The following is a 27087-nucleotide window of genomic DNA, read 5'->3' as shown; positions in this document are numbered from 1 at the left end:
ACTAGATCATCTCAAAATTATATTGAGTAAATCTTATCGAAGTAGTAAGTCATTCGTCATAGAACTGATGCTACTGTTTGGACTCTAATCCGAGAATATTTCACAAAGTCAATACGCAATAATCTGTATAAGAAATGTACTTGGAATTTTTAGAAGACTGTTAATATTGTATGAGTTGATACTTCAAGGAGACGGAGTTTCTCCGCATCATACGCTGTCTGTTCGATAATATTAGGGTATAGATTGACAGGACAATAGATTGGAAAGCGAATGGCCAGCGAGTTCACCAGATTTATTATTGACATTTGGAAATATACGATAATACATTGTCAACGTATGTCGTCAAATTACCTCAGCGATGTTATAGAATGTTCTAGAATGTTTTGAACGGAACCTCTATTCCTATATTATCAAGTCTAAAGGGAGTCACTTTGAACATTTATTACATGGGAATGAAAGCTACTTATTAAACCTCAACAAGGATTGTTCTTCATACATTTTTTCGAATACTGATAAATGGATTTAAAAAAAATACAAAATAAATTTATTAAGCTTTCAAGTGGTCTGATTTCTGCCATCCGTTTCCATTTAGAATTTTAGGTGTAAATTTTACACCCCCAGTGAAGCTAAAATTAAGGTGCAAAAATAGTGCACAAGTGAAATAAAATTGTCCCGTCCGAACCTTTTTTTGAAAAAATTACATTTAATAATAATTATTATTATTATAAAATATGATTTCGTTGTTAACAAATTTCGAAGTTACCATTATTTATTTGTTGTACTTTCTTTTATTGTGGGTAATGAAAGTAGCTTACGAAAACAAACATACATATTTTATTTCCTAATTATTAAGAAATCTTGATTTTAGGAAAAATTTACTCTTTATTAAACATACACATTTTATGTGAAACATAGGGTCAAGAAAATAAGTTTTTTCACTGGCAGCCAGGACGCATGCAAATGTCGACTCATTTAGTGGTAGCAAATTCAACTTTTGCTACCACGGGTTCAAAAAGTAAAATTGAGGTTATGTACGCAATGTTTGATGTGATTATTTCTTAAAAAATGAACAAATGTGTGCTACAAACATTATTGGAATATACGCATGGTAGTTGGTAGACGGTAGAAGATAAAATGATTAACTCAGCGACAAGTATAAACGGTTTTCTTTGTGTTGAAGATTTAGATTAAGTTTGATTAGAAATCAAAACAAAATCATGTTGCGCAAAAAATTGAACGTTTATTTTTTCAATTTATTGTCTTATGGTTTCTACTAGTGAAAAAAATAGTATATTAACCACGGTTGCAAAGCCACTTCTAGACCTCGCGCTTCAGAGCCCTTGACGCTGCGCGTCTCGGGTTCTAATTTGCGCTCGGTCTAGAATGCTTGGCCTTGCAACCTTGGCTAATAATATACTATTTTCATACTTCATTTAATTTTGTAAACGATGCAACCAATAAAATATAGTAGTATAAAAAAAAACCCTAAATTTTTATGGGACTCGTCCAGTAATTTTTGGTTTCTGGCTATTAGAGACGTATCGAAAACCAGTGATGGGGCCGGACATACAAAAAATAATTTCCCACTGTTTTAACTGTTGCAAAGTCCACATATCACAAGTACAAGACACAGATTTTTATTAAATATTGATCAGCCAAATACCAAAAATTTTAAAAACAACAACCCTGAAAAACGTGACGCAAAATTTTCCCTTAATTCATTCATATACAAGAAATGAGTTTAAATGGAACATAACATTTTAATAAAATTATCAAACAATAGGTACAAAGTGACGCTGAGGCCACGATTTACACTTTTAATTAAAATTTGACTGTCCTATTTTTTTCGTTAGGCAGATATACTTTAAAGCTTTGAAGTGATTTTTTTTTTTTAATAAGGATAAGTCGAATTAAAAAAACGTTATAGAGGGTTAAAGACGTTTCGCATTAACTGCACAAAATATTTGGACACATAAATTGTCGTTTTCATTTTATGAAACAAAAAAAACTTAATGATGTATTTATACAGACGGATGCTCTGAATCTGTTATCAACAGTAGTACAAAAAACAATTTCATGATGACTACAGGGGGGTCGATTGCAGTTATTAGAAAAAGAAAGTTCCAATTTATCTAATAAGGGCGTTTTTGCTCCTTGCCATTATTTCTTCTTTGATACGCTAATGGATATAACGACTAAAATATTCAGTGTACTTACTTTTGTTGTATAACGAAGCTACTTATTCACTTATTAATCGGGTAAATACATCATTCGAAGAGAAAAAGCTTTTACCTTTTAAAAATAGAAGTATTCAATTACAACAGTAATTACATACATTATCCCATTTTCATACTGTTCAGCTAAAAACCTGGCTTTGTTTCAGATGCCGAGATAAAATCGCTTATTCACCTTTTATTTTTCATAATAATACATACATTTTTCTTTATATGGATACATTGCTAATGTATTCTTAAGTGTTTTTGAGTAACGTATAACGCTATAGTTTAGTCTTTTTACATATTAATTTTTCTCTCAAAATTGTTGTTGGAGGTTTTAATAATATACTGATAGAGTGCAAATTTTCGCTGTAGGGTTTATTGGTTTTACTTCTATTCTGCAGTAGAAACCGTTGGCTCCTCCACGTCTTGTCTTCAGTTCTGAAGTTAAATATTCCGTTCGTTTTCTGGTGGATACGAATTAAGCTGGGTCGAATCAAAACTTAATACGTTTCGTTACCGCAAATCTCCTTACTGTTATTGGTGTTTGGTTTATTGTCAAAACGTAATAAGGTAACTGATTTGTTTTAATCTGGTTGCTTTCAAGAGAACGGGTGTATAGACAGACACAGAGAGATAGATTGTTTGCTATAACCTTTGTTTCTATTTGACATCAATTCTTCTTCGCATTGATGAACCAGAGAGTGGAACTAGTTTATGAGATCAAGGAATTGATTTAGTTTAAGGGAGTGGATAAAGGTGATAACTATAATATTTGAGATTATTAATTAAAAAGATTCAGTAGTAATACAAAGCAGTATTTTTAAGGCGTAGGAATTTATCATCTCCATAATTCTTTTGAATGAAGTTCTTTTTAATAATTTCGGGCGTCGTCAGTGTGCAAGTTCCGAACAGTATGGTGTTTCATCGATTAGATGTATTAGTTTATTTAAAAAAATAATAATAAAATTGTTTATTTTATTTACATTTTAATAGCGGTAAATTTGTAAATTGATTAATGTTAGCTAGAATGTTTTGAGGTTAATTAATTATCTCAAAGAATTATCTAAAAGTGTAATTAAGTGGGAGTTTAATGTCTACATAACATATACGTCCGTGTTATGCGTAAGTGTTGTAACTTGTACTAGGTGAGAAGGTTGGATTTGGAATTTCACGGGTGTACTTTCGACGCTGTCATTATTAATGTCAGTGTTATAGCTACTGAAAGCGTCACGACGCCAGGAATTATGTAAGCATCATGATTGGATTATGATTTCTGCATTAAGGTCGTAAATTAATTCATCCTCTATGATTTTTATATGTAATTAGAAATTATCTTGTTATGTGGCAAATCAAAGGGGTTATCTGAATTTACATGGACACTAATGATTTCAACAGGCCATCAACCGAGTTAATCGCATTATTATAATTCAGTGTTGCATAATTCATTAGACTATTGATAGGTTCGTTAAGCTTTTCTGGATTAAAACACAGAATTTCTTTAGTTAAGGTACAACGCAATTTTTCGACAGAGAAATTATTTGAATTTTCTGATGTGAAATTGTATAGCAAGTAAAAATTTGAATTTAACTGCAAAATACTTACAAAGTCCCAAATTTTGAAAATTCTACATTTTACATACGTTCATTCTAAATTTGAATATGGTTACATTATTTAGTCATCAGTTAATTGGCACTCCAACAATTGTTGCTTCCCGAGGATAAGCTAAGGAAATATTGTAACGGGGTTCATTCGGCGAATGGATTCTTCCATGTTTTTTCGACGTTTCATGACCCCTAGTATATGAAAAAATACATCTCCGTTTCCGTCTGTCCATCTAGCGTCTGCTTGTCGTCTGTGTCGATTTTTACTAGACAAATGTCTCCGAACTTACTGAACCAATTGTGTTGTCAAATTTTGTATGTATATTAGGAATATCGTGTATACCAAAATTTATCTAGTTATCCCATCAACAATTTGATGACGTCGCGTTAAGTTTTTATTCTAGGTATCTAAATTTTCGCAAAATAGTCTAAATTATATAATAACCTGTTTATGTTTTTATATTTGTCATACGGACTTCAACATAGTTTCTCAAATATTTGAAACGTTTTACGACAGGATTCATGTAAAATGGGAAATAATTTGATTGTTGTTGAATACTTCAAGTACAGAGGTTTCAAATTCGGAATGGGCGTGGTGAGATTTTTGTTGGAATTAATTGCTTTAAAAAATTGTCGTCGGATACAATTACTATAGACGAATTTACTAATCATTTTAAATATATGCCTATACTTGGTATTACACTTGCGCTACCTGCAATAAAAACGGTTGTTGTCATAGTGTTAATTTCTACTCGTGATAATGCGTCAGCGTTAGTGTTTTGTTTACCTTTCTTGTAAACAATGTTGTAGTCAAACTCTCCAAACTTCAGTTCCCATTGTTCTAGAGAAGAATCTTTTTTTTTAAATGCACTATACAAATAATTAAAATTAGTAAATATAGATCGTTTTCCAAACAAATAACCACTTAGTTGAATTTACCAAATCCTGAAAGCCGGTGTTGAAAGGTCATTAACAAATAAAATAAATGCCGCCACAAAAATTCTACATCAATTAGAACCGGATTGTTTTTCTGGTAAAACGCGATCGGAAGAATCAAGACCGAATTCCGAAGCCGGAATGTTTCAAATTTAAAATTGAATAGTAATGTTAATATTGTGTCTCCCCCTTGCATCAATATTACTAACTGTAACGTCACAATCAATTTTGGAAAATAAAAAATACACTTTTAACTCCAGAATTTTTTATTTATAAAATAGATTTCGTTTATATATTATTTAATTTTACAATTATTTTCTTAATGAGTAGAAACTGAAGAAATTGCAAACAATTTTTTTTTTTTGTACAAAAATAGAAGTCAAACTTAATTACAGAATTGTAAAATATTACTGTGGAACCGATAACTTCATTAACAACGGCTTTGTGTCACATAAAATGAAAACTCTGTTGTAAGTTGTAATAGAGGAATGACAGTGGAATATTAATCCAATTTTAATCTCGACGAGTCGATGAATAAATCAGGGAACCATTCTTTGGCGCTCCTTCGTCCGTTATATTGACTGGGATTATGCTTAATAGCAAAGCGTGGGTTCGAAAAGCGGAGAAACAAGTCAATCAGTTGAAAAATACACAATTTATTAATATAATTTGCAAACAGTTGTAGCTAAGTGTTAAAAAAAACTGAAACACAAAGGTGGACGTGTAACTTCCAAATATGTTTACAGGTTAATTTCTTCATTTTCTACGGGATTTTGGCTGCAGAATTTTCGATAAACAAATAATTTAATTGTTTCATAAATTTAATAACGAAACATTTATTTATACAGGTTACCGGACGAACACAATATTATGCATGCCTATCTTTATACGAGGATCCATCATCGGAGTAGTCCAAATGGTCAATAAACATTCCGGATTATTTACCAGAGAAGACGTAGAAGCTTTCGAAATGTTTGCAGTGTATTGTGGGCTAGCCTTACATCACGCTAAGCTTTATGATAAAATACGAAAATCTGAACAGAAATATAAAGTGGCTCTAGAAGTATTAAGTTACCACAACAGTTGTACAGAAGAGGAATATCAAGTTGCACTGAAAAAAGGAGTACCCAATAAATTAATCGGAGTAGACGATTATTACTTTAACCCTTTCGCAGTCGAAGATTTCCATAAAGCCATATATGCAATGTACATGTTTGTTGATCTTTTTGGACTCGGTAGATTCGACAAAAACTGCCTAATGAGGTTTTCTTTAACCGTTAAGAAAAATTACAGAAGAGTGCCGTATCATAATTGGACTCATGGGTTTTCCGTAGCCAACTCGATGTATAGCCTCATAAAGCATTCGGCGGGAGCTTTCCGGACTAACGAAGTAAGTATTTCTTTTTAACAGTTCTGTAAAAGCTAATTTAATGTAAACCTTCACTGTGGCGCGTATTAAAGCCCCACGTAAATATCTTATTCTTCTGAGGCGAATTTTTAGCTTTGATTGAGGCAAGGATCCGTCTGAATGCTTTCCGATCTTTCTTTACTTAATTATTCAATTTAGTTCAACAATATAAGGTTGATTAACAAAAAGGCAAACATCAGCGGCCATTTTAGTTCAAGTATTTTTGATTAAGTGTTTGGGTGGCAATTTTGTTCTATTACCCGAACGATCTTTTGTTCGCTTCGTTACACTAACTTATTCTATTAATATTTAGATATACAGTTATATGCGAAATAAAAAAAACATAAATGTTCAGACTATTCACACAGTTGATCGCAAGATCACAGGCGAAATATTGTTAAATATCAATTTAAAAAAATGAAACATTTTTGGTTTTATTTATCGATCGCATGCTCGCAAAACAAAGCTATGCTCTTATTAATCCTAATTCTGTATTATCCGTCGATGGAGTATGCTCCTTGTTTAAATTTTTTTCTGAAAAATGTGGTGAAACACCCCATGAACAGGAATTTGCATCCAAACTCAACATATTTTGACGGTTTGAACGGCTATAAATAATAAATATTTCGTGCTTTCACCGAGTTTGGAGTGAATCAGGAATTAACCGCTCTCGACGTAAAATCCTTTATAAAATGCTTTTATACGCCTGTCAAAGCATACTTTTGCAGCTCTTCAATTATATTGATAAAACCAAATTTACATATGAATTTTGTATACAAATACAGCTAAAATTTAATACGTTGGGAAAAGTACCTAATCACTAGAAACACAACAGATAGGTAATTACACATACCTAACTTAATCAACCTTAGAATTACTGTGTAGGAAATAGTTATTTTGCTGGCCAATTTGCAATTTTATAAGGGGTAGAACTTTATAAAGTAAATGCTGAATAAAACATGGAAGGATTTTCATTAGAACAAATTGAATGTTACGTCGAGGTAATTAGTCGGAGCTGCTTTGAAACTGTGGAAGTATAGATTCGTTTTACATCTACTGTGTGCTTTTTTAGGCCGCCAGTTAATCAATAACTTGAAGAATCTTAATGCACTTATCCATTTAACCATGAAGTACTTTAATAATCCAGTAACTTTCCTAATGGATCACGATAGTAAACCGGCATTGTTTTCCAATTTTCTTATTGTATCTGTTTTAATGACTTCCTGTTGAGTTGATCTACGTTTAATCTACCTTACAATTCCAGTGCCTGGCGCTATACATAGGGGCACTATGTCACGACCTCGACCACCGTGGAAAAAACAACAAGTTCATGCTGGAAACTGAATCTCCGCTCGCAGCGATTTACTCCACGTCTACCATGGAACATCACCACTTCAATCAGACTGTGACTATTTTACAACAGGTAAAACGTTTCACAAAAATTTGTTTTAACATAAAATTCTGTTAATTTTTTATTTTAATTTTTTGTGTAGTACACAAAATGAATCGTTTCACAAAAATTTGTTTTAACATAAGATTCTGTTCATTTTTTATTTTAATTTTTTGTGTAGTAAACAAAATGAACATCCAGATTTTGTTTTTTAAATAAAGCCTCTTAAAGTTTCGAAAATAACCTCGAGATCTTTAACTTCTTAAATGCCAGACATGTAAAAATTCTTCATGTCATTTAACATTAGAACCGTAAATTTGAGATTTGAACTCAATTTTTTAACTCCCTACTTTTTCACGAGAGACTAAATCTTCTGCAAGACAGGAACAATAAAATTCGTCGACACTATTCTTCGAAAATTTCAATTAACAATTAACAGTTTATTAAAAATTATGCATGACATTACAGAAACTAATAGTACACATGAGTTTTTAACTAAGCAAAACAGAACATGTCGTATTTGCTCATAGAATATATCAGTAAAATTTCGGTACTTTAATAATAAGTACCATAAGGTACCGTACCATAGTACTCAATTATTATCATCCATATTATACACCCCTGCAAAGTTTCAAATACGATAATTAGTAATAGGTTAAAAACGACTTCCTAGATTTTTTGACATACTTTGTTAGTTACAGATGAAGCAACGTGTTAAAAATGAGAAATGACGTTATTTCTAAGTTATTAAAAACAGTTCATGAAGACAGTAAATTAAATTTACACTGAAGAAACATTAAAAAAATTAAAACAAGTTCCCAGAGATTAAAAAAGAAACACTTTAATGTTTTTAAGAATTTGTAGAATCACGATAAATTAACATTTCATAAACTTCCTCGACGTAACACTGGAAATTTAATGGCTCACTTCCATCAATAGCCATCATAAATAATTCAGAAGTTTCTCTTTATTAAGCGCCACGATGAAAACTTACTTAAATTGTTTTTTAATTATTAACGTGTACTGTTACAGCAAGAATTAAAATACTCAGCAAAAATTTAATTAGTATTTGATCGAAATGCAGTGAGGTGGAAATTACTTTGATTATTACGTATACAACTTATTTACGAATTTATATGAAATTTTATACTGATTTATACATAAATTAATTTCTTTGATGAGGTTTTTTTCTCATTTTGATGATTGCTGAGGGAACAAAATTTATACTGAAAGAATATCACCTAAACAATAACAAGAAAAGAATTATATCAATAACAGTCCAACAGGAGAATTTAACACGGATAAGTAATCTTTCAAAAGCTATATCGTTGGTTGTTATTTAACTGGACTAAGGAACTCTAAATTAAATGCTAAATATTTTTATTTGTCAAAGTTTACCATTACGACTCTCTTCTTCTAAAAGTTCTGTATGCATTCACTCGTATTTCGAACTGTACCTACTAGGAATTTTAAGCAGAAGAAATGAAACAGAGAGCAAATTAATTTTTTAAATTATAATGTCCCGATATTTTGTCCTTTAATACTTATATATCGTCAACTGTATGCTTAAAAAAATATATTTTTAAAAAACATTAAGTCGTCTAAAAAATATCTGGAAAATTATTAAAAATAATAGTGTTAAATATTTCTTCCCTGAGAATACGTTTGACAGATCTATTAAAGATGTAGCAAAATGTATATTATTTCATTCACATCAAAAGTGTCATAGGTAATGTCAATCCTGTAATATGCAAACTAAAATCATCAGAAGAGGCTAATGTTTTTAATTTTATAAAAATACAATCATGTCTTCTAGCTTTTCTTGTAAATTTTCACATCTGAAAAAATACAAACTACATGATCACAGCTGCTTTTAGCTAATCCATTCTAAGCAATTCATTAAACTTTGCAGGAGGGCCACAATATCTTCGCCAAACTTTCAAGTGCTGAATACAAACAAGTCCTAAGTTTACTTAAACACTGCATCCTTGCCACCGATTTGGCACTGTTCTTTCCCAATAGGGCTAAACTAAATGTGTTGGTCCAAGAGAACGCCTTCTCATGGAATAATCCCGAACACAGGCTTTTACTGCTGGCAGTATCGATGACCGGAAGTGATTTAAGTGCTAGTGCAAAACCATGGGATATCCAAGTAGAAACTGTGAAAGTCATTTTTGAAGAATTTTATGAGCAAGGTGATGCCGAGAGACAATCAGGAAGGGTACCGATACCTATGATGGACAGGAACCAACCTGATCAACAGGCAGCTTCGCAAGTTGGTTTCTTAACTGGTATTTGTGTTCCTTGTTACACTATACTGCGTACTCTTATTCCTGAAACGAAACCTTTGTTGGACATGTGTCAAAAGAATTTAGAGCGTTGGCGCAAAATCGACGATGAAAAGAAAGAGAAACAAAACACGATTTAAACATTGTATCAAAATGGATAATATCTCCTTGTTCTTAATATTAATTGTGTTTGCCTGTTGATTTATATCTTCAAATTAAAATAATCATAAAACAACAAGCGAGTGGTTGTGTTTAAAACGAATTTTGTTCTTAATGAAAATATTCTTTCTATATATAAATAAAATAAGTTTCTTTTATTGTTTCAAACAGTTTTGTAACCAAATATTTGAAACGCTGTTTAGTTACTAAGGAAGCGCTAATAAGTACACCACTCAATTGTCATTTGATGTTGTATTGACTTTGTTCTAATAATGTGATCTTTTTATCGATTATTAGTTTATAGGAGTATTAAAGTAAGGCACTCCAAAAGGGCAGCGTTTTATTTAAAATGCGTAACCTTAATTATCTAAATAAAAAATAAAAACCAAGGGGGAGATTCTAGAAACTGCGATAATATGCAAATCGCTATCGAAAGTGCAAATACAATGCAACATGTTGCTATGGTTTTCAATTTTCAGATCCTTGCAAGGCCTTATCGTGTTTAGAGAATCTCCCCGCAACTATATTCATACAGTATTCTATCTCAAATAACCGATACAATTATTTTAAAACAACAAAATAATGTAGGGAGAAAACAGTACCTGACCAAAAATTGACCCCGACAAAAATATAAAAATACTACTTGGTGTTTTAAAACGATTCTTTGAAATTTGTGTAGAACTATTATTTTTAAAATATATTATAAGCAACGTAAATTTTCGAGCAAATATCCTGTCAAAATTCTTCCTCGGCCTTGCTGTTACCAAACAAAGCAACTGCAAATTGTAAATTTTCAACCACCACTGTTAAAAAAATATCATCACTCTAAATTCCGTCTTTCCTCTCAGAAAAATAAATCTAAATCTTTTCAAAGGGGTAGTTCAATTTAAAAAACAAATCACTTTCTTTTGGCGAAACCAAAACTGCTAAGTTCACTTGTATCTTGTAATAATGTAATTAATCGTTCATTGGGATGGAACATGCTGTATATTTAAACAACAATGTACTATAATAAACTTTCTAACCATCTCAGTATTGAATTCATAAAATAAAATAACTGACCAATGTTATTACATTTTACAGTATTTTTCCATATCTAATGACGATTCTCTTTTATATGAATTGTAATAGATAAAAATACATCGCTGTATAAAAATTCTACATTTTACTATTTTTCTAGTCCTTATGTGTAACTGTTAACTGTACCTTTGTAATTCATAATGTTGTCACGTAATTAACATTGATTAATATTAACTAATAACTTCTGTATTTTAGGTATAAATTAAAATCACAAATTATAAAATGTATTTTCTGAATTTTAACTGGAATAAACGATAAAAAAATTCTTCTTGTAAAATCAACTGAATTACAGTTAACCCTTATAAGCTGCACGTGTCCCAAGATCCTATTGCGGTGAGACTTTGACATAATTAATACAGAGTTGTTCACGAGAAGCTTCGCGCCTCAAATATTCAAGATGCAACCAGAAATACAATTTCAATCTTTAATATTTTATACCATTTCACATACTTTGGAACCGCTGAAGGTACAAGTTTGAAATTTGAAACTTTTCGATGAGTAATCAAATAGTGCTAATTGTCCTCAAATGGAGACGCTATGACATTAAAGTGTCCAAACTATGCCATATAGCTAAAAAAATTAAACAGCACAGAGAGTGGAGTGACCCCTCTTCTGAGAGCTTATTTCATTCTACACACGTTACCAAAGTTAAATGCTTAAAAAAATATATTATCTTAATAAATGCTTGATATGAACCCCTTAGACCTCTTCACCACAGGAAAACCTGTTATCTGACATTTCAACCAACAGTGTTGAGAAATCAGTTTTGAACATAAAGTCGTCTAATTAATTTAGCAGTGTTGAATTTTTTCAAACTTTCGTATTACATATATGTAGTAAAATAAGCTCTAAAAGAGGAATCATTCATACCTTCAACGGTCCTAAAGTTACAGAAAAAGATGGGACTGAGTGACTTGACTTTAACCCAAACGAAGATGCAACCCAAAATACATTTTCAGTTTATCAAAAATATGTATTAAACCTCTAAGTCTCAGTCAGACACCAAAATGTATTTAAAGATTAAGAAGACGTATATGAATTTAATTTCTAGGGAATATACAAAAAACGCTTTTTGGCAGTTCTGTTTTATACAGAAAGTTTTCTATATAGAAGAGCACCAGAAAACACAATTTTCAAAATAATAGAAATTGGTTGCCAGTGCAGCAGGTAATGATCGTTTATGCATCAAATACTGAAAGGAAACTAATTTCATCCCTACCATTTAACGTTAGTTCAAAAATTAAACCCATAGATCATTCTAAAAGAGTAGCCTTTTGCAAGTTTTTCTAAGGGCATCAAAATTTTAATCACTTCTTTAACGATTAGGTGCGTTTTTCGGATGAAGCAAACTTTTCACACAATTGTGAAATTAACAAACATAACTATCCTTAGTACAGTCAAGACAACGTGTACTGAATTAGAAAAGAACATTCCACTCACTCCACATATATTTGGTGTTGGATGTTCAGGAACCAAATTATTGGTCTCTTTTTTTTTAGCAACACGGAACGAAACGGAAATTCTTATGTAAATTTCGAAAATGTTAATTTGGAAATATGACAAAATTTAGGGTTTCAAGAGAACGGTGTTGATCATAGAAAGGTCCAGGATTACCTTGACGTGACCTTTCGTGACGGGTGGATGAGGAGGGGTCTGTTAACCCTTGACGCCCTAAAAGTTCAGATATGCTGCCTTTAGATGTTTTCTGTGGGGCACAGTTAAAGAAATAGTTTACCTAACTCTAGCTAACAGCATGGAACATTTGGATAATAAAACAAAAAACAGGAGAAGCAATAAAATCTATGTTACCAGATGTTCTAATGTGGATGAAAATGTTATTTAGCAATAGGACTCGGACATAGAAAAGAAATGGTGGACAGAATTTAAAGCAATTGTTACATTAATTAAAATTACTAGATATGTTTAATCTTCCTCACAAATAAATCTAATAATCCTTTGGAAATGTATTCTGGGTTACGGTTCCAATTCTGTCCGGCTTATTATTAAGGTCGTGAATCATCCTATGTAAGTGTATAGTACAGTAGCAATAATAAAGAAAGAAAGGGTAAGGCAATGTAGCATGCTGAGCCCACTAATGTTTATCTTGGGAATAGATGAAATCGCCAAAAACAAACTAAAAATTACAGCCAATATAGAATATAAGTACATAAATCATGGACGTAAATGAACTTTTATACGCCGATGACCTGCAAACCTGCAACTCTTACGAAACAACATAAAGGCGAATAGAAAAATGGAAACAATTACTGATGAAATATAACCTGACTATATGTTTTAAAAACACATACATAATAAGTATTTTAAAAAGACATAAACAACAATAATATCAAACGCACTAGAAAAGTGTGACCTCGTACTACAACGTGAAAACATATAAAGCTGCCAAAGAATAAAGTGGGAAGGATTATAACAATGTACAGAGTATTATGTATTACCTTCTTCAACAAAAAAAAAAAAAGATTTCGAAAAAACCTAATAAGGTTAGAATCTACGAAACACTAGTAGTGCTTGCTGGAAATTAAAAAAAAGAAATTCGAGGCATGCAAAATGATAATGTTAAGTAAAACAGAAGAAGTGACGAAATTGTATAGGTTAAAAATGAAGGGAATAATAGAAAAAAATAAAACTTAACAATTAAAATGATCCGGGTATAGGTATATTTAGTAAAAATATGACAGAATAGAATAGTTACAGTAAAATGATATAGGAAACGACAACGAGGATAAGTAGAAGGCACAGGAGATCAAGAAATACTTGAAATAACCAAATAGCCCTCACCCCTGAGAAAGCTGGATGAAAACTACTAATAATTTATAGAAAATTGTGGAGAAAAGTCACAACCTCGACACCCATTATAGAAGAGGAAGGATAGATAAGTAGGTAAGTAATTCTATTGTTACTACTTTTGTAATGTCGTAGGTGTATATAATAGACACTTTTTTTACTTAGACACGCATCTACAAAGTCGGGTTTACAGTTTACCGGTTACTAACACATTTGCAGCAAGATTTACACTAAATTTCTTCTGTCTTTATCTTCAAATATGCAAGCGGAGATGTGTAAGTTAAAATCTATATACATATGTAGTTACTCCATATTTGTTTTGTAATACTTATATTGTGAAAAAACATTTTTTGTTATAAAATATAAATAGTAACTTAAATTTAACAGTACATAAACATATTTTAAAACATCATGTAATATCACATCTGGACCAAGATTCCTTAATTTTTTTTACTATGTTGCCTAAAATTCTTCTATCTCCCCAGATCTCAGTTTTAACGCAACGTTCTAATTTTCTGTCCAACACGGATGTGTTTAAAAATAATTTTAAAGATTCAATTTGTTTAATTGTAGAGGAATTAAAACGAAAATTATCTAAAACATAAATCTTGTTTATTCTACAAAGCTGCAGATTGTGCAATTCGTCAAGTGCTTAACTCGTTTGATTAGTTGAATTTTACAGCAAAAGAATAGTTAAATTAAAAAAATATTACATCTCTTTTAGAGACTGTGAATTTTTACACTTTTCTACTTTTGGCAAATTTTAACAACAGACCAGCAAAATCCATTTTAAATAGTGAAAATAAAAGTTCAACACTGCGAATTACTGTTTATTAGACGAACTTACCTAAAAAACCTATCGCGATTGCATTATCAGATATACCAATGGATAAATCGGTTTGGAAATTCCATCCTCTACCTTCGAAAATAGTGCCATCGGTGGTAATAACAAAGTTGTAGATAATATCAGGCAGTTTCCACTCATTCATATGTTTACACTGTAGTTCCTGCACAAGTTTCGCGCAGTGGGATTTGCCATCGCAACTACTACTACTGTTTGTTTGAAGAAATAAAACTCTTTGTACAGGAAGTTTCAACTTAGGCATTGTTGATGACGCTACGTGCGCTTTCCATAGTTCCCTGGATGTAAGATTATATACTCTCGAGTCTTTCCATTCGTGTCCTAAAAGTTAACAGTACTGAATAAAATATGTTCATGTAGTAGAAACATTCACTCATGATCATGAATTAGATATGGAATTCTCTTACATACGACCTACTATATGTTACCAGTAAAGTGGAAAATTCTAACAAATAAAGAATAAATAGTCGACAAGAATGCCTTATCATTCTACATTTTTGTCTAGATATTCTGCAGATGATGTAACAATATCATATCTAATTAAATTATTCACGGTGAAATAACAATTTTCTGGGAGTTATATTTAAGTTTGTTTCTGGATGTTAGAGTTACAGTTTGATAAATGTGGTTAACTAAGTGTGTCAAAAAATATTATGGTAAAGTTTTAGTTCTTACTGCACTAATCACAAAATTTTCGAGTAACAAACATACTTGTTTTACGTCAAAGTGAATCTTTTACACGACATACACCAACAAATTTCTAATTTTCCACTTTATGAACTAAAAATGTTAGTTTGAATTAAATTAAATTTACAACTGAATGCCAGTTAGTTACATGCAAATATTAACTATAAAATAAGATTACCTTCTGTCACTAATAAATATGTGCCAATGACTAATCCTGCGAAAAAAATGAGAAGCAAAATTACCACAAATATTATTTCATAAACTTGCAAACCAACTTCAGCACATCGACAAATTTTTGATAAAAACGATGCTTGCCCATTGTCAATATTATCTTGAACGGAGTAACTTTGATTCCGATTATTATTTCCCACTAAAAATATTTTTTCTCCTTAATAAACTTTACCAGAAATAAGAAAAGGAAGTTAAAATCAACTCACGTATCGGTCTTCTCAGCTCACTAGCACTCATTTTGCTTTAACCTTTCCTCAAATAAAACTAGTAGTTATCTTTTTTAGCAACATTGGATTGTATAGGAGGAAATTTACTACGACAAAACAAATATGATAAGAGTAGGTACCACAGATAAAATGTTAATAGTAGTGATTTGACTTCTCCTATCAGTTGTGTTTGTTTTAGATTTTCGAAGGCCTATCTGTTTAGCGTATAATGTTCGTCAGCGAAATAAAATTAATGTATAAAACAAACTTATACTGTATTGCCAATATTCTTTAATTATTGTAAATAAATACTACAAAAAATGTTTAATAAAGCTTTATAAAAAAAATCAAATCTTTCTTCGCACGAGTTGCATTTTTGGAGTTTTTGATTATACTTTTCATTATAAAAAAATCCAAAACAGGGAAGTTTTGTAATACATACTTACATAAAAACGTAAATGAAATTTCAGTTTAAGAAAATTACTAAAAGTTTTCAGTATTACACGTTATTTTTCCTTTAAGAAACATTTCTGTAGCCGTTTCACAGGCTGAATCCTTTATCACATTATACACCTCAGACTTTTAGATGTTTTTTAAATTCCAGTCCCAAGAAACGTGGTATTGTAAAATGGTCTTTTGATAAATTTGTGTTTCTTGAAGTTAACAGCAAGTTTCTTTTTTGGAAAATTAAAAGATATATATTTTTTGCAAAAACTGTTTACTAAACTGATTACTCTGACACTTTTCATACTTTAGCATTAATGTAAAGACTGATCAACCAATAACAACAATAACGTTCTCAAAATACTGTTAAATATAAGTATAGTACATAAAATAACCAGTGTAACCTCTTAACCAGTGCTTTGATGGTCTATTTGTAGACTTCCCCAAAGTTGCTATAAGGTTATCTGAACAACAACATTTGAACTTAGATCTCATTTATTTCAAATAGGTCAAATGAACACTAACGAGTAAAGGATAAGAGTCAGGTGGAATTTTATTTGCCTTTATAAGCGAGTAGGCAAATCCATCGACTGTCTCTTTTGGATTAGATAAATGAATACCGTTTTAAATCATATCACTCATATTTGACGCAATACAAGCAGGGGTTTTATTCGAGTTCGTAAATGATCAGAGCACCTTTGGGTCAAACTTAATACAATTATTTTTTGCAAATAAGACTGTACTTCTCCTTTATTTTTGATTTTAATTGAGTTCTCAAATTTTTTAAAAGCAAATAATCGTTAAGAAAATTAGGATTTCTATAATTTTTTAAAACGAGACTTTAACCCGTTAATAATGTCACTGTCAAACATGATTGGACAACTGCTGGAGGTATTTACATATTAACCTAATTTATTAATTTTTAGTTAACAGTACAAAATAAAATTGTAGAAAAGGGATAATGTACATATTATCAATGTTAGAGTATTCATCATACTGTTGGCAAGATCTCATATAGTGAACAAAAATTACGTTTCTAAAATTATTTGATTTTTGGATTTAGAGCCAACAAATTGATCACTGTCAGTTACAACAAGACAATTCACTATTTTATTGTGCTGGTCCAAGTTGTAAAAGGTCATAGAATTAATTTAATAATTAGTAAATACATTGGAAACAAGCTGAAACTGAGAGTTTATTCATTGTGTTTACGACGAACTCTGAACAGTTAAAGTCACCCAAGTTCATAATTAACTGATGTTTATACATATAAGACATGGAAATAAAAAAATCAAAAAATAGTATTTAATTATTATTATAGCAGAGAGGTGATACACCTATAAACAATTAGAAAGTATATATTACGGAAATTAGTATTCATTTTCACTATGAATAAGTCTATAACAGGTAAGATATCACATATGTTATCATATCTTGAGTTATCAAGTTCTCACAGGTACTAGTGGGCATAGTACGGTCACCAGCTAAAAGAATATCTCCACTTCTTATATGATTACATATTTTAAATTTGCGACTATTCCAGAAGACGTTTTGATTAGTAATATCAAATATCAAAAATCAGTTAGTTTGAAATGAGATACAAGAATTGTGGGTGCATAAAACCTACTGATTTTTGTGCACGAACCTCTAACATTTGGATAATAGCACAAAAATGAATCACGTTTAATATTAAATAACCGACTTGTGAAAACTGATCAATGGTGTTATATAACCTTTTATTACGAGTCTTCATCTTTAGGTTACAAAATTATGGAACGTTTTTTCTTAACGACCATATGAGCACAGAGAACAGTTTTTTCCGTATTTTCAGAAGTTGACTGTACCTTCACTTCACTCAAATCATTTTCGTCCTGCTTTTCTATCAATGTCAAACAGTTTTCAACGGACTCTTTCAAAGAACTAATTTTGAGGAACACTTCTAAGAAAAGACAATTATTGCAAAGACAATAATTTGGGAACCTATTTAGTCAAATATTTTTGCGTCTTATCAAAATTTTTACTTCTCTAGCTGATCCTATCCATCAGACGCATGGCTAATTTCATGCTTTCTAGACGTTTGATGGCCACTAGAGCATGAAACAATAGGTATCCCATTTCCGTGGCTGTCTATCGTTTGTCTGTGCCGATTTTTATTAGACAGATAATCTCAGGAACTACTGGACCAATTGTTAATTTTTTTAATATAAATATATATATTAAAACTAAAAGAAAGTTGTATAATCATCCCCGCTAACAATATGATATCACCTAAAAATTATTGCATAGTAAACCCCCCCAAATTGATTGATTCTTACCTACAACAAAATATTAGCCAGTCAAAAAGTATTAAACACTGCTTTAATTGTATACATTAGTACGGAAGGTGCATTTGAGATTTGCAAAAGGAAATCTTATATCTCAATTTAAACAGTAGTATATAACAGTTTATTACATTTTACGTATACAATTATTGCTTGCAAGTCATTTAATATCAATTACAGCAATAAATAATAACACTGTAAACTACATTCTAAAAAAATAAATGTCAATAAAATACTTAGAAATAAGTCACGCTTGTGACCACAACTAAACAATTCAATGTAAAAATGTAAATAATTTCTGCATAATACATTTATTTTGAATGTCATAAAATGAAAGGAATAAACAATGAAATAAAATCTAAATGCTAATCTAGAAACTAAATCAATTTTACAATTACGTAACTATCTATTTTTTCTGCTAAATTCCTCTTTCTTGTATACTGATTTGTACAACAAAAAACAGTACGATAACTGGTACCGTTACTAAAATTTCAACTGGTGATGGATTTTAGTGGCATTCTCTAGCATTTTATCAAACATCATGTGCAATAAAAGCATTTACAACAAATATTACTGCTATACTAATAATTAACGGTTATGTATTCAACGAAGAATAAGTAGATGAAAATTTGCCTAGTCAACTTCAAGTTTTCGAAAACTTCCGGGCAGACTTCCAGTATCGTCTTGACTAGATTTATTTCTCCTACACAAGATACCTCGATCGCTCAATAAATGCATGCTATCATACGATAACAAGAGATCCCTTTTGGCGGCTAATTCTTTCTTCCAAAGATCAATCATATCTTTCATTGGCATTACACCTCCAAATTCAAGTGGAAGGCATCGTTTGTTCACATTATTTTGTAAGTCAGATAATGAACTGTGTAGCTAAAAAAAATAGAAAGTGATTAAATATTCTTAATATTGACAATTTCACTTACCGTTATCCTTTCTTTTAACTTCTGGTTTCTGATATTAGAGAGTATGAAATCATAAACGTATTTAAAACTTGAGGGAAAATTTATAACATGAATTTCTTTATGTCTCATCGGTATAGATTGCTACAAAATGAAAGCAAAGGTGAATGTTATGAAAAAAAAGTGAGAATATATGTACCTCTCCCCAACGAACTATTGTTGCAAAATCTGTAACAGACCACAAAGTAAGAAAAGGAGGACTTAACCCCTCAATGTCAGCAACATGATTAATTCCAAGAATCTGATTTTCTTCGTCGGCCAATAAGGTTTCATATGTAATAGCATGAGCTAAACCTACATCTACGCCCGTGACCTTATGAGGATTGATTTTCTTCACATTATAGAAGATCACTCTTCTTCCATTTGAGTCTCTGTATGGACTCACAAAAATATAACTGCAACACAATAAATTCGGTGTTCATTGGGACGTACTGCCTCTGCTATTAACTAATTACCCGTTCTCGATAAGTGTGCTCTTAAGATAATCCAAACCATACATAAATTCTTTAAATCTTTTTCGAAAATTTAGGTATTTTAAAAGTGTTTGTTCTGCCATGGGAATACTGTACTTTTTAATCCGTAAAAATCTTAGAAGAAACTTATCATCTAAAATAATTAATGAAATTTAAAATATTAACCTCACCTGTTTCGGTTATAGAAACAAAATTCGGTGTAAAACGACTCACCCGTTAAGCAATTCTCAATATCTTGGTTCTTCTTTATCCACTCTCGCAAATGTTGCAAACATTGTTTTCGAGTGTTGTCGTCTTCACGTAGTTCATTTACAGCAATTTTTAAAATGTGATCGAGAATATCGTTCTTTTCCTCACATTTAAATTTTCTCTCTAAAACGTTGTTTTGGTTATCCTTCCAAGGATTGGAAATTATTAGATGCGTTGTCGACATTCTGAAGAACTACGACAAAAGAACATCAGATGTTTATTTATTTACCTAGAATAAATATCGATCTACTTAAAAAGGCATTTATTTAAAATTAATAAAATAATTTGACGAAGTAGCAATAAATTTTATTTTTAGTAAAAAAATCTCGTAAATAATATAGTTTTCTACAAATATATTTTTCTTTGAATATAAAAAAAAATACATTAATACGTTAACCAAAAGAATACTTTTTAACCCGAGGAAACACTTTAATAATACTTAGAAAATTATAATCAGATTAAGAACATTTTACTCTACTGTGACACTGTCCCCAATATAATATTCATGTATGAAGCTTCGTTCCTAAGGTACCTACACAGTTTACCTAGTTTTAATGGAACTAAACTTCTACATCAACTCCCCTAAGTGAGTGATATTGGTTTGTTGTTTAGTTCACGTTTAATTGCCAATATAGCTAAAGCATCCCAGTTTTCGAGCAAGTGGACACAAGAATTCAGAGCATTTATCACAGATCTATCATCATTCCGTGTCTGCTGTATCAAAAATCATTAAAATTTACTTTCCAATCGTATCTCTTAACTTCCCCAATTTTTTAAATTAGATTTTTCTAATTATTAAATTGCAATTTTCAAAATTTGTATCAAATTTTATTTAATTTGTATTGTCACCAAAGAGTTATTTTTCGGTATTTTATTTTTATAGCCTTAATATCTTTAAAAGAAAGTAGTGCTTTTACGAAACACCAAAATTGTTTTATTACGAATATTTATTTAATTTACAGTAAAGTTTTAAATTATAAGTGGTGGCAATTTGTTGACACAAAATTCTGTAAATCAAGATCACGTTTTAACGTTGTACTTTCCAACTTGCAGAAATATCTGAAATATGCATTTCAAATTTATAAAAAACATTACACTTTAATTAAACTTATCGATGACCAGAGGTAAAACGGATGAATTCATTCTGTCATATAACCTTATGCAACAAGATGTTTGTAATGGTTATATAGAAAATTACACTTCTATGTGTTATGTTTAAATTAGCGATGAATTTAATTACAGCCCTGTTATTTCATTTCAATACCAGTAAATCAAAAAAAATGGGACACTTTCTTATTAACTTTCTTCGCGGTAATTGTTTACTTACTTCTTGTGATTTGCGAAACTATGCTCATTAAAAGTAACATGACTCAAATTACATGATCAAACAATTTTCGTCACGATAGGTTTCAAATTGCCCAGACTGACAGAGAAACAAATTTACGAAAAAAAAAATGGAAAAGACAAATTAACAAAACACACATACAGAATAATTTTAACCGAAGTCCTTTTTGAAAATAATTTTTGGTCATCTTTTTTGGAACTACATATGTATAAAAAGATCCTGACGGTTTCTACCAAGACTCTTCGATTTGTTGCCAATATTTTTTGTTGTTCCGTTCTCGTAGGTACACCACTTTTTAACAATATAAAACAGGAACTGTTATGGGCCAATAAAAATATAATGATTTTAAAGTGCTTACGTAAGATCAAGATAAATTCTTAAAATACCTACAAATATATAAAATCTGAACTAAAATTCACACAAAAAAATTGGCCAAAGGTTAATGCGCCGATTAAAAGTTGGTTGATGAGGTAAGGAGAGGAAGCGGACCGGCAGTCATAAGCGGCGAAACAATAAAAAATAAGAATACACACTTTTCAAACATAAACTAAAATATAGAAATGTTCTAACAAAAAATTCGTCTTTGGTATTACGGTAAAGGACAATATAAAATTAATCACCTAACTAAATTACGACGGACCGGCTTCTTCTAAAGGCCATATCCTTCTAACAACAATCTCGTCAATTTTATATTCTTTCTCTTTTGGTTGAACTATTTAAATGTTTACTAATTATGTGGTACAAATCAATTTTTCTTTGCTTTGGAACATATGGTATTTTATTTGTAGTCAACCATTCTATCATGGTTTTCTTTGTTGAGTATTGTTTGGGAACTTTATTTATTTGCTCTGAATGATACGCAGCATTGTCCAAAACTATAATACATTCTAGGGGAATATTAGGAAAGAGATGTTCTTTTAGCCACTTTTCCGTGGTAGTCTCCAGTAGTTGTTCCTGATTTAAACACTAATTCTGTCTTTTTTATAAATCCTTGAGTTGATCCTACATGGACTACGAATAAACGTCCCGAAGAACGAATGCCACCTTTGACACCAAATACATCTTTATTTTGCCAGCACTTTTTTACCATCATGTCATTGTCAATCCAGGTTTCATTTAAATATATGATCAGTCTGTTCTCAGCCTGATAACGCGTAATAGCTCTAAGATATTTTAGTCTCCATGATTTCGGGTCTTTCCATTACGACTTTTCTTTTATTTTGGCATTTTCTCCAAAAAAAAAACCTTTTAAGCGTAAGTTTATTTAAGGAATCTTTGCAATATGGAAAATCTATTTTTTCGCGTATGACCGCCAAGTCTGGTATACGTGGGGACAATTTTTTATTTAAACAAAAATCTTCTATTTCCCTTCTAATTATCTAAAAATCAAAGTCGTTTATTTTGTCCTCTATTCTAAGTCGTGTTCTTTTTTTACCGGCGATGCAAATTTGTCTTCAAGGTTTTCAGTTTTTCTTTTATTGTCTTCGTGTTTTATTCTTCTTATTGTCGTTTCTGACACACCAGTATAATCCGCAACTCTTTTTGTTTTGGCAGCTAAGAGTAAACGTAATGCATTGTTGGACGCTTCTAATTCACACATATTAATTACGTTTGCAATTATTTCTCGCGCACAGCTTTGAATTTGTTTCCCTTTTTTGCTAAAAATTTTTTAATAATAAATAAATTCATGCATATAAATATGAGGACGAAACTGGATCTACATGTCTGGTCGCAATGACAAAAACTGGAAACCAGTTGTCCATGTATAAAAGAAATCAGTCTGTCGCGATGAGGTGTCTATTAACACGCTGAGTTAGTATAGAAGCGTTCCGATTGGAAATTATACGAATTGGCCAAAAACGTGTACAGCAGCGCTCTGTTGGGATAGTGGAACGCGCTTTGCATTCTTAAGGTTCTTTTCTTTCAATCGGTGGACAGGAAACCGTGGTAAAATTGTAAAATTCAACTTTGAAAATTTTATTTTTTTATCATGACCCCCATGAGCTAAAATTAATATATGTTAAAATATTTATTTGTTATAATTGTTAAAGTACAGGTAAGGACGCATTGTATGCATGTTTCTAGTGAGTTTTTCCATACAAAATTTTTTTGATGACGTCATCACCATTTTAGCAAGAACACGTACCTATATTAAATTGTATAGGTGCAGTGTAATATTATTAATAACAGTACTGGGCTCCCAAATTTTCAGGAAAATGGAATAAGCAGTTCAAAAGAATATTAATGCATTGATGAATCACAAGTACAGACTGTTAATATTGTGGATATTTTAAATTTATTCAGTAAAATTGTAAGTTGACGTCATCAGTTTTTAAGAAGGTCGTATACGGATAAATTTTGATTAACGATTTACCATGTTTGCGGTAACCTTAAAACGTTTGCAAGATTTCAGAATACTCGGTTTTACAATTTCAAAGTTAAAGTGTAAAATGTTGTTATACAATTTTTTTTTACAAAAATCTGGATGCTTAGGGTAAAAACTCAGCACGTACTAAAAATTAAAAATCGCACTGTTTGTACCATTGTTAATAACCGATTTTTATGGGTGACAAAAGTGTAAATTTGCCTTATTGGAACTTCTCATATTACCTTTCATCGTACTTACAATATTTATATCTCAAGTAAATATTGTTTATGCATTGTTAATTTATATTAATTTTTTACGTACTCAAAAATAAATACAAGGCAAAGTGTGTGTTCAAAATCCATGTGCACTGTCATCTGATTAAGCTCAGTTCGACCCGTTTGGTCTTCAAATTTTCTGAATGCAGATGTTAGTTATCTTCCTGGGAAGTTACACTCGAATGAGTCAAAAATACAAAAAGTTACAAAAAAGCCAATTTGGTGTTATTTTTATTTATAAAATATTTATTTTTCATGTTAAATTAGGACGGTGATTAACTTCTAATATTTGCACAAATACCCCACTATAGGTAATCAAGTACAGATTTAATACTTGACAATATATAATATATTATGATACAACTTAAAGTCTAACAACTGTACGTTACCAAGCTTATAAACAATTATTGAAAAATAAGCACAAAATACTTTCCCATGTTTAAACAATGTTACGCATTTCTTTTTCCTCTGATGCAATGATTACCAAGTGAAAGTTAAATACAGTACGCCGAGCTTTAATTATTGTTGACGAGTTAATGGTCAAGTTCAAACCATTTTTTATAATTGACATGAAGTTAAAGAACTGCGTGAGAAATTTCCGTAACAAAAAATGTTATTTTATAGACCGGAACAAACGTAACAATTGGTTCAACTATTTATGCATTTTTGCATTTTTAACAATATTTATGTATATAAGACCATTGTCTACAAGGTTTTAAATGAAATGTACAACCTTTTGAAGTTTTTGATTTTTAAACTTACAATTAATGTTCATTATCCCACAATGCTACAATCTCATTTCATGTGGTAATACAAAGTCAAGTCCTTGATTATTCAGCTATGTAGGTAGGTATTTCTGTCACTTTTAGACGTAAAAGTAAGTGCAGCTATGCACTGAATTGTGTAAAGTTATATTTGTATAATTTGTCTGTAAAAACCTGCTCTACAAACCCAGTTATAACTAAATAAAAATAATTGTTAACTGCGTAATTAACTTAATGAACTTAGGCAAGCAAGTTATTTTCTGAATGAACGACAAATAAATAACAAAGAACACTTTTAACATTACTGCAAATAGTTTTCACTGCATTCGGACGCTTGTTTAAAGTTCATTGCAATTAATAAATGATGATAACGTGGTAGTGTGAAACTGTTAGAATTCTTTTTTTTAACTTAAAAAAGTAATGTACTTATATTTCGGACTTGAATCTTCTACCTCAAATAATCTAGATAGTACAACCAGAAATTGCTTCAGTCATGGTCTCAATACTCCAGTTGTTTTTGTTCGCCTGATATTCTAGAAACACAGTTTTTGAACTCGTATGGCTAAAAAAATATTGTATTAGTCATTTTTTCACAACTCCTAGAATACAGAAATCTGGGTTCTCTCTAAATTATTGTGTGTACTTGAAAATCTTTGTAAAAATGATGAAACGTTAACTAAATTTTGTGCACTGTTCATCTCTCCTAAAAAGAGAGAATTTTTTAGTAACCTTATTTCACTTGATGTGTAGTATCCATTGCGACTTTTAAGTTAACTTAGGTACACACCAAAAAAATGTAACTTTAAATTTTCTAATTTACTATTTATTACTTAAATCTTTGCTAAACACTAGTATTGATTAGCAGTACCTACAGATTATTACGTAAATTTTATTTATTTATTCTTTGTGAAAAATTGATAACGTAATCTCAGGAAATTGATTAAGAATTGTAAATATATCCGGGAATGTGGTATTAATTCAATAATACGGTGTCAATTTTTGCAACTGCTTCCTTAACATGTTAAAAAAAGTGAAAAACGGATCGACTTACTAGATATATCGATTTGTCTCAGGTCTGGTTTCTCCAACTTCCGCAAAATTAAAGAGTAATTAACTTAATAATCTCTAAAAATATTAAATAAAACTTTAATGAATATATGCTTCTAAATATGATACAGCTTGTGTTCCAATAATACTTACTTGCTTATGCAAAGTGAATGCTTAGATAGATTTATTTTCCTAAATATCTGATAAACATTTCAATTATTTCCCTTAATAAAATTCTGGTAAGGCAGAAAAATTTTGAACATTTTATTAATCCATGAATCCAAAATGCAAAGATAAATTAAGTTAAGTTCCTTGAAACAGGTTTTTTGCTTTACTCCGCACAGCTATCGCATATATTAATTTAATGTCAAATTTGTTATCACTCATATTAATTAGTTTAATTAAACTAACTGATACAAAAATTGTAAGTACTTACATTGAGACGATGTCAATCTGAAGACAACTGAACCTGAAGAGTACACTTTTTCTGAACTTAACAGAGCAAAGCTGTACGCGAATTTGAAATGATAAACGCTGATTAAGTGGGGTAGGTTACTTTTTCAGGTGGAGGTGGTTACGTCAAGGTCGTGAAATATAGGAAGTGGGTAAGTAGAAAAGTGTTTATGTAATTGTGCAATGCCTTCAATAACTCATGTTATTATTATTTACACACTTCCTCGATGTAGTCGCTATACATTTTAGTGACATACTTTTCTTCAAAATGACGTTTTTTCTCTTGTTTTTAAATGTAGCTGGTACCACCATTTGAACACATAGAAATGTCATAACAGTAAATAGTTAAGCTTTTAAAAGTTGTGTAAGCCTATAATGGCGACATGCAATTAAAGCATCGATTAATTGAAAGTAACAAAGGAAAAAAATGTATGAAAAGACAAAGGAGATTATAATGATAATTATGAGGCTTTCCTCATAAATAATACACGGTGTGTTT

At 30.7% G+C, this 27087-nt stretch overlaps 3 protein-coding genes across 5 annotated transcripts in view; 1 reads left to right on the top strand and 2 right to left on the bottom strand.

The window, feature by feature from the left end:
- The window catches only part of LOC135135698 (probable 3',5'-cyclic phosphodiesterase pde-5), a 103753-nt gene extending 93329 nt beyond the window's left edge, over nucleotides 1–10424 (top strand). For both annotated transcript variants that reach the window (XM_064064838.1, XM_064064837.1), the window contains 3 exons: nucleotides 5605–6146; nucleotides 7429–7587; nucleotides 9467–10424. In XM_064064838.1, the coding sequence (XP_063920908.1) occupies nucleotides 5605–6146; nucleotides 7429–7587; nucleotides 9467–9982 (1217 nt within the window). In that variant the 3' untranslated portion in view covers nucleotides 9983–10424. The remainder of the gene's footprint in view (nucleotides 1–5604; nucleotides 6147–7428; nucleotides 7588–9466) is intronic.
- A 3775-nt stretch (nucleotides 10425–14199) lies between these two features.
- Nucleotides 14200–15999, bottom strand: LOC135135668 (peptidoglycan-recognition protein 2-like). 2 transcript variants are annotated; one of them, XM_064064804.1, is made up of 5 exons: nucleotides 15873–15999; nucleotides 15707–15805; nucleotides 15614–15649; nucleotides 14734–15069; nucleotides 14200–14480 (listed from the first exon to the last, which is right to left on the bottom strand). In XM_064064804.1, exons 1-5 carry the CDS (start codon nucleotides 15901–15903, stop codon nucleotides 14296–14298), a joined length of 687 nt encoding a protein of 228 aa, XP_063920874.1. In that variant the 5' UTR covers nucleotides 15904–15999; the 3' UTR covers nucleotides 14200–14295. The 2 variants fall into 2 exon arrangements, with proteins under 2 accessions (XP_063920874.1, XP_063920873.1); XM_064064803.1 differs by having other exon boundaries at nucleotides 15614–15805; nucleotides 15873–15998.
- Nucleotides 16000–18942: 2943 nt separating this feature from the next.
- Nucleotides 18943–26667, bottom strand: LOC135135170 (retinaldehyde-binding protein 1-like). Its single transcript, XM_064064168.1, has 6 exons — nucleotides 26572–26667; nucleotides 20301–20529; nucleotides 20070–20220; nucleotides 19754–20009; nucleotides 19579–19698; nucleotides 18943–19525 (listed from the first exon to the last, which is right to left on the bottom strand). Exons 2-6 carry the CDS (start codon nucleotides 20518–20520, stop codon nucleotides 19271–19273), a joined length of 1002 nt encoding a protein of 333 aa, XP_063920238.1. The 5' UTR covers nucleotides 20521–20529; nucleotides 26572–26667; the 3' UTR covers nucleotides 18943–19270.
- Nucleotides 26668–27087: the final 420 nt, after the last annotated feature.

This window comes from Zophobas morio, unplaced genomic scaffold (assembly GCF_036711695.1).
Source record: "Zophobas morio isolate AGI-343-1 ecotype UQ-CSIRO unplaced genomic scaffold, CSIRO_AGI_Zmor_V1 ptg000024l, whole genome shotgun sequence".
Lineage (NCBI taxonomy): Eukaryota > Metazoa > Arthropoda > Insecta > Coleoptera > Tenebrionidae > Zophobas > Zophobas morio.
The sequence above is the reverse complement of the archived record's forward strand: the minus strand, read 5'-3'. Positions and strand labels throughout refer to the sequence as shown.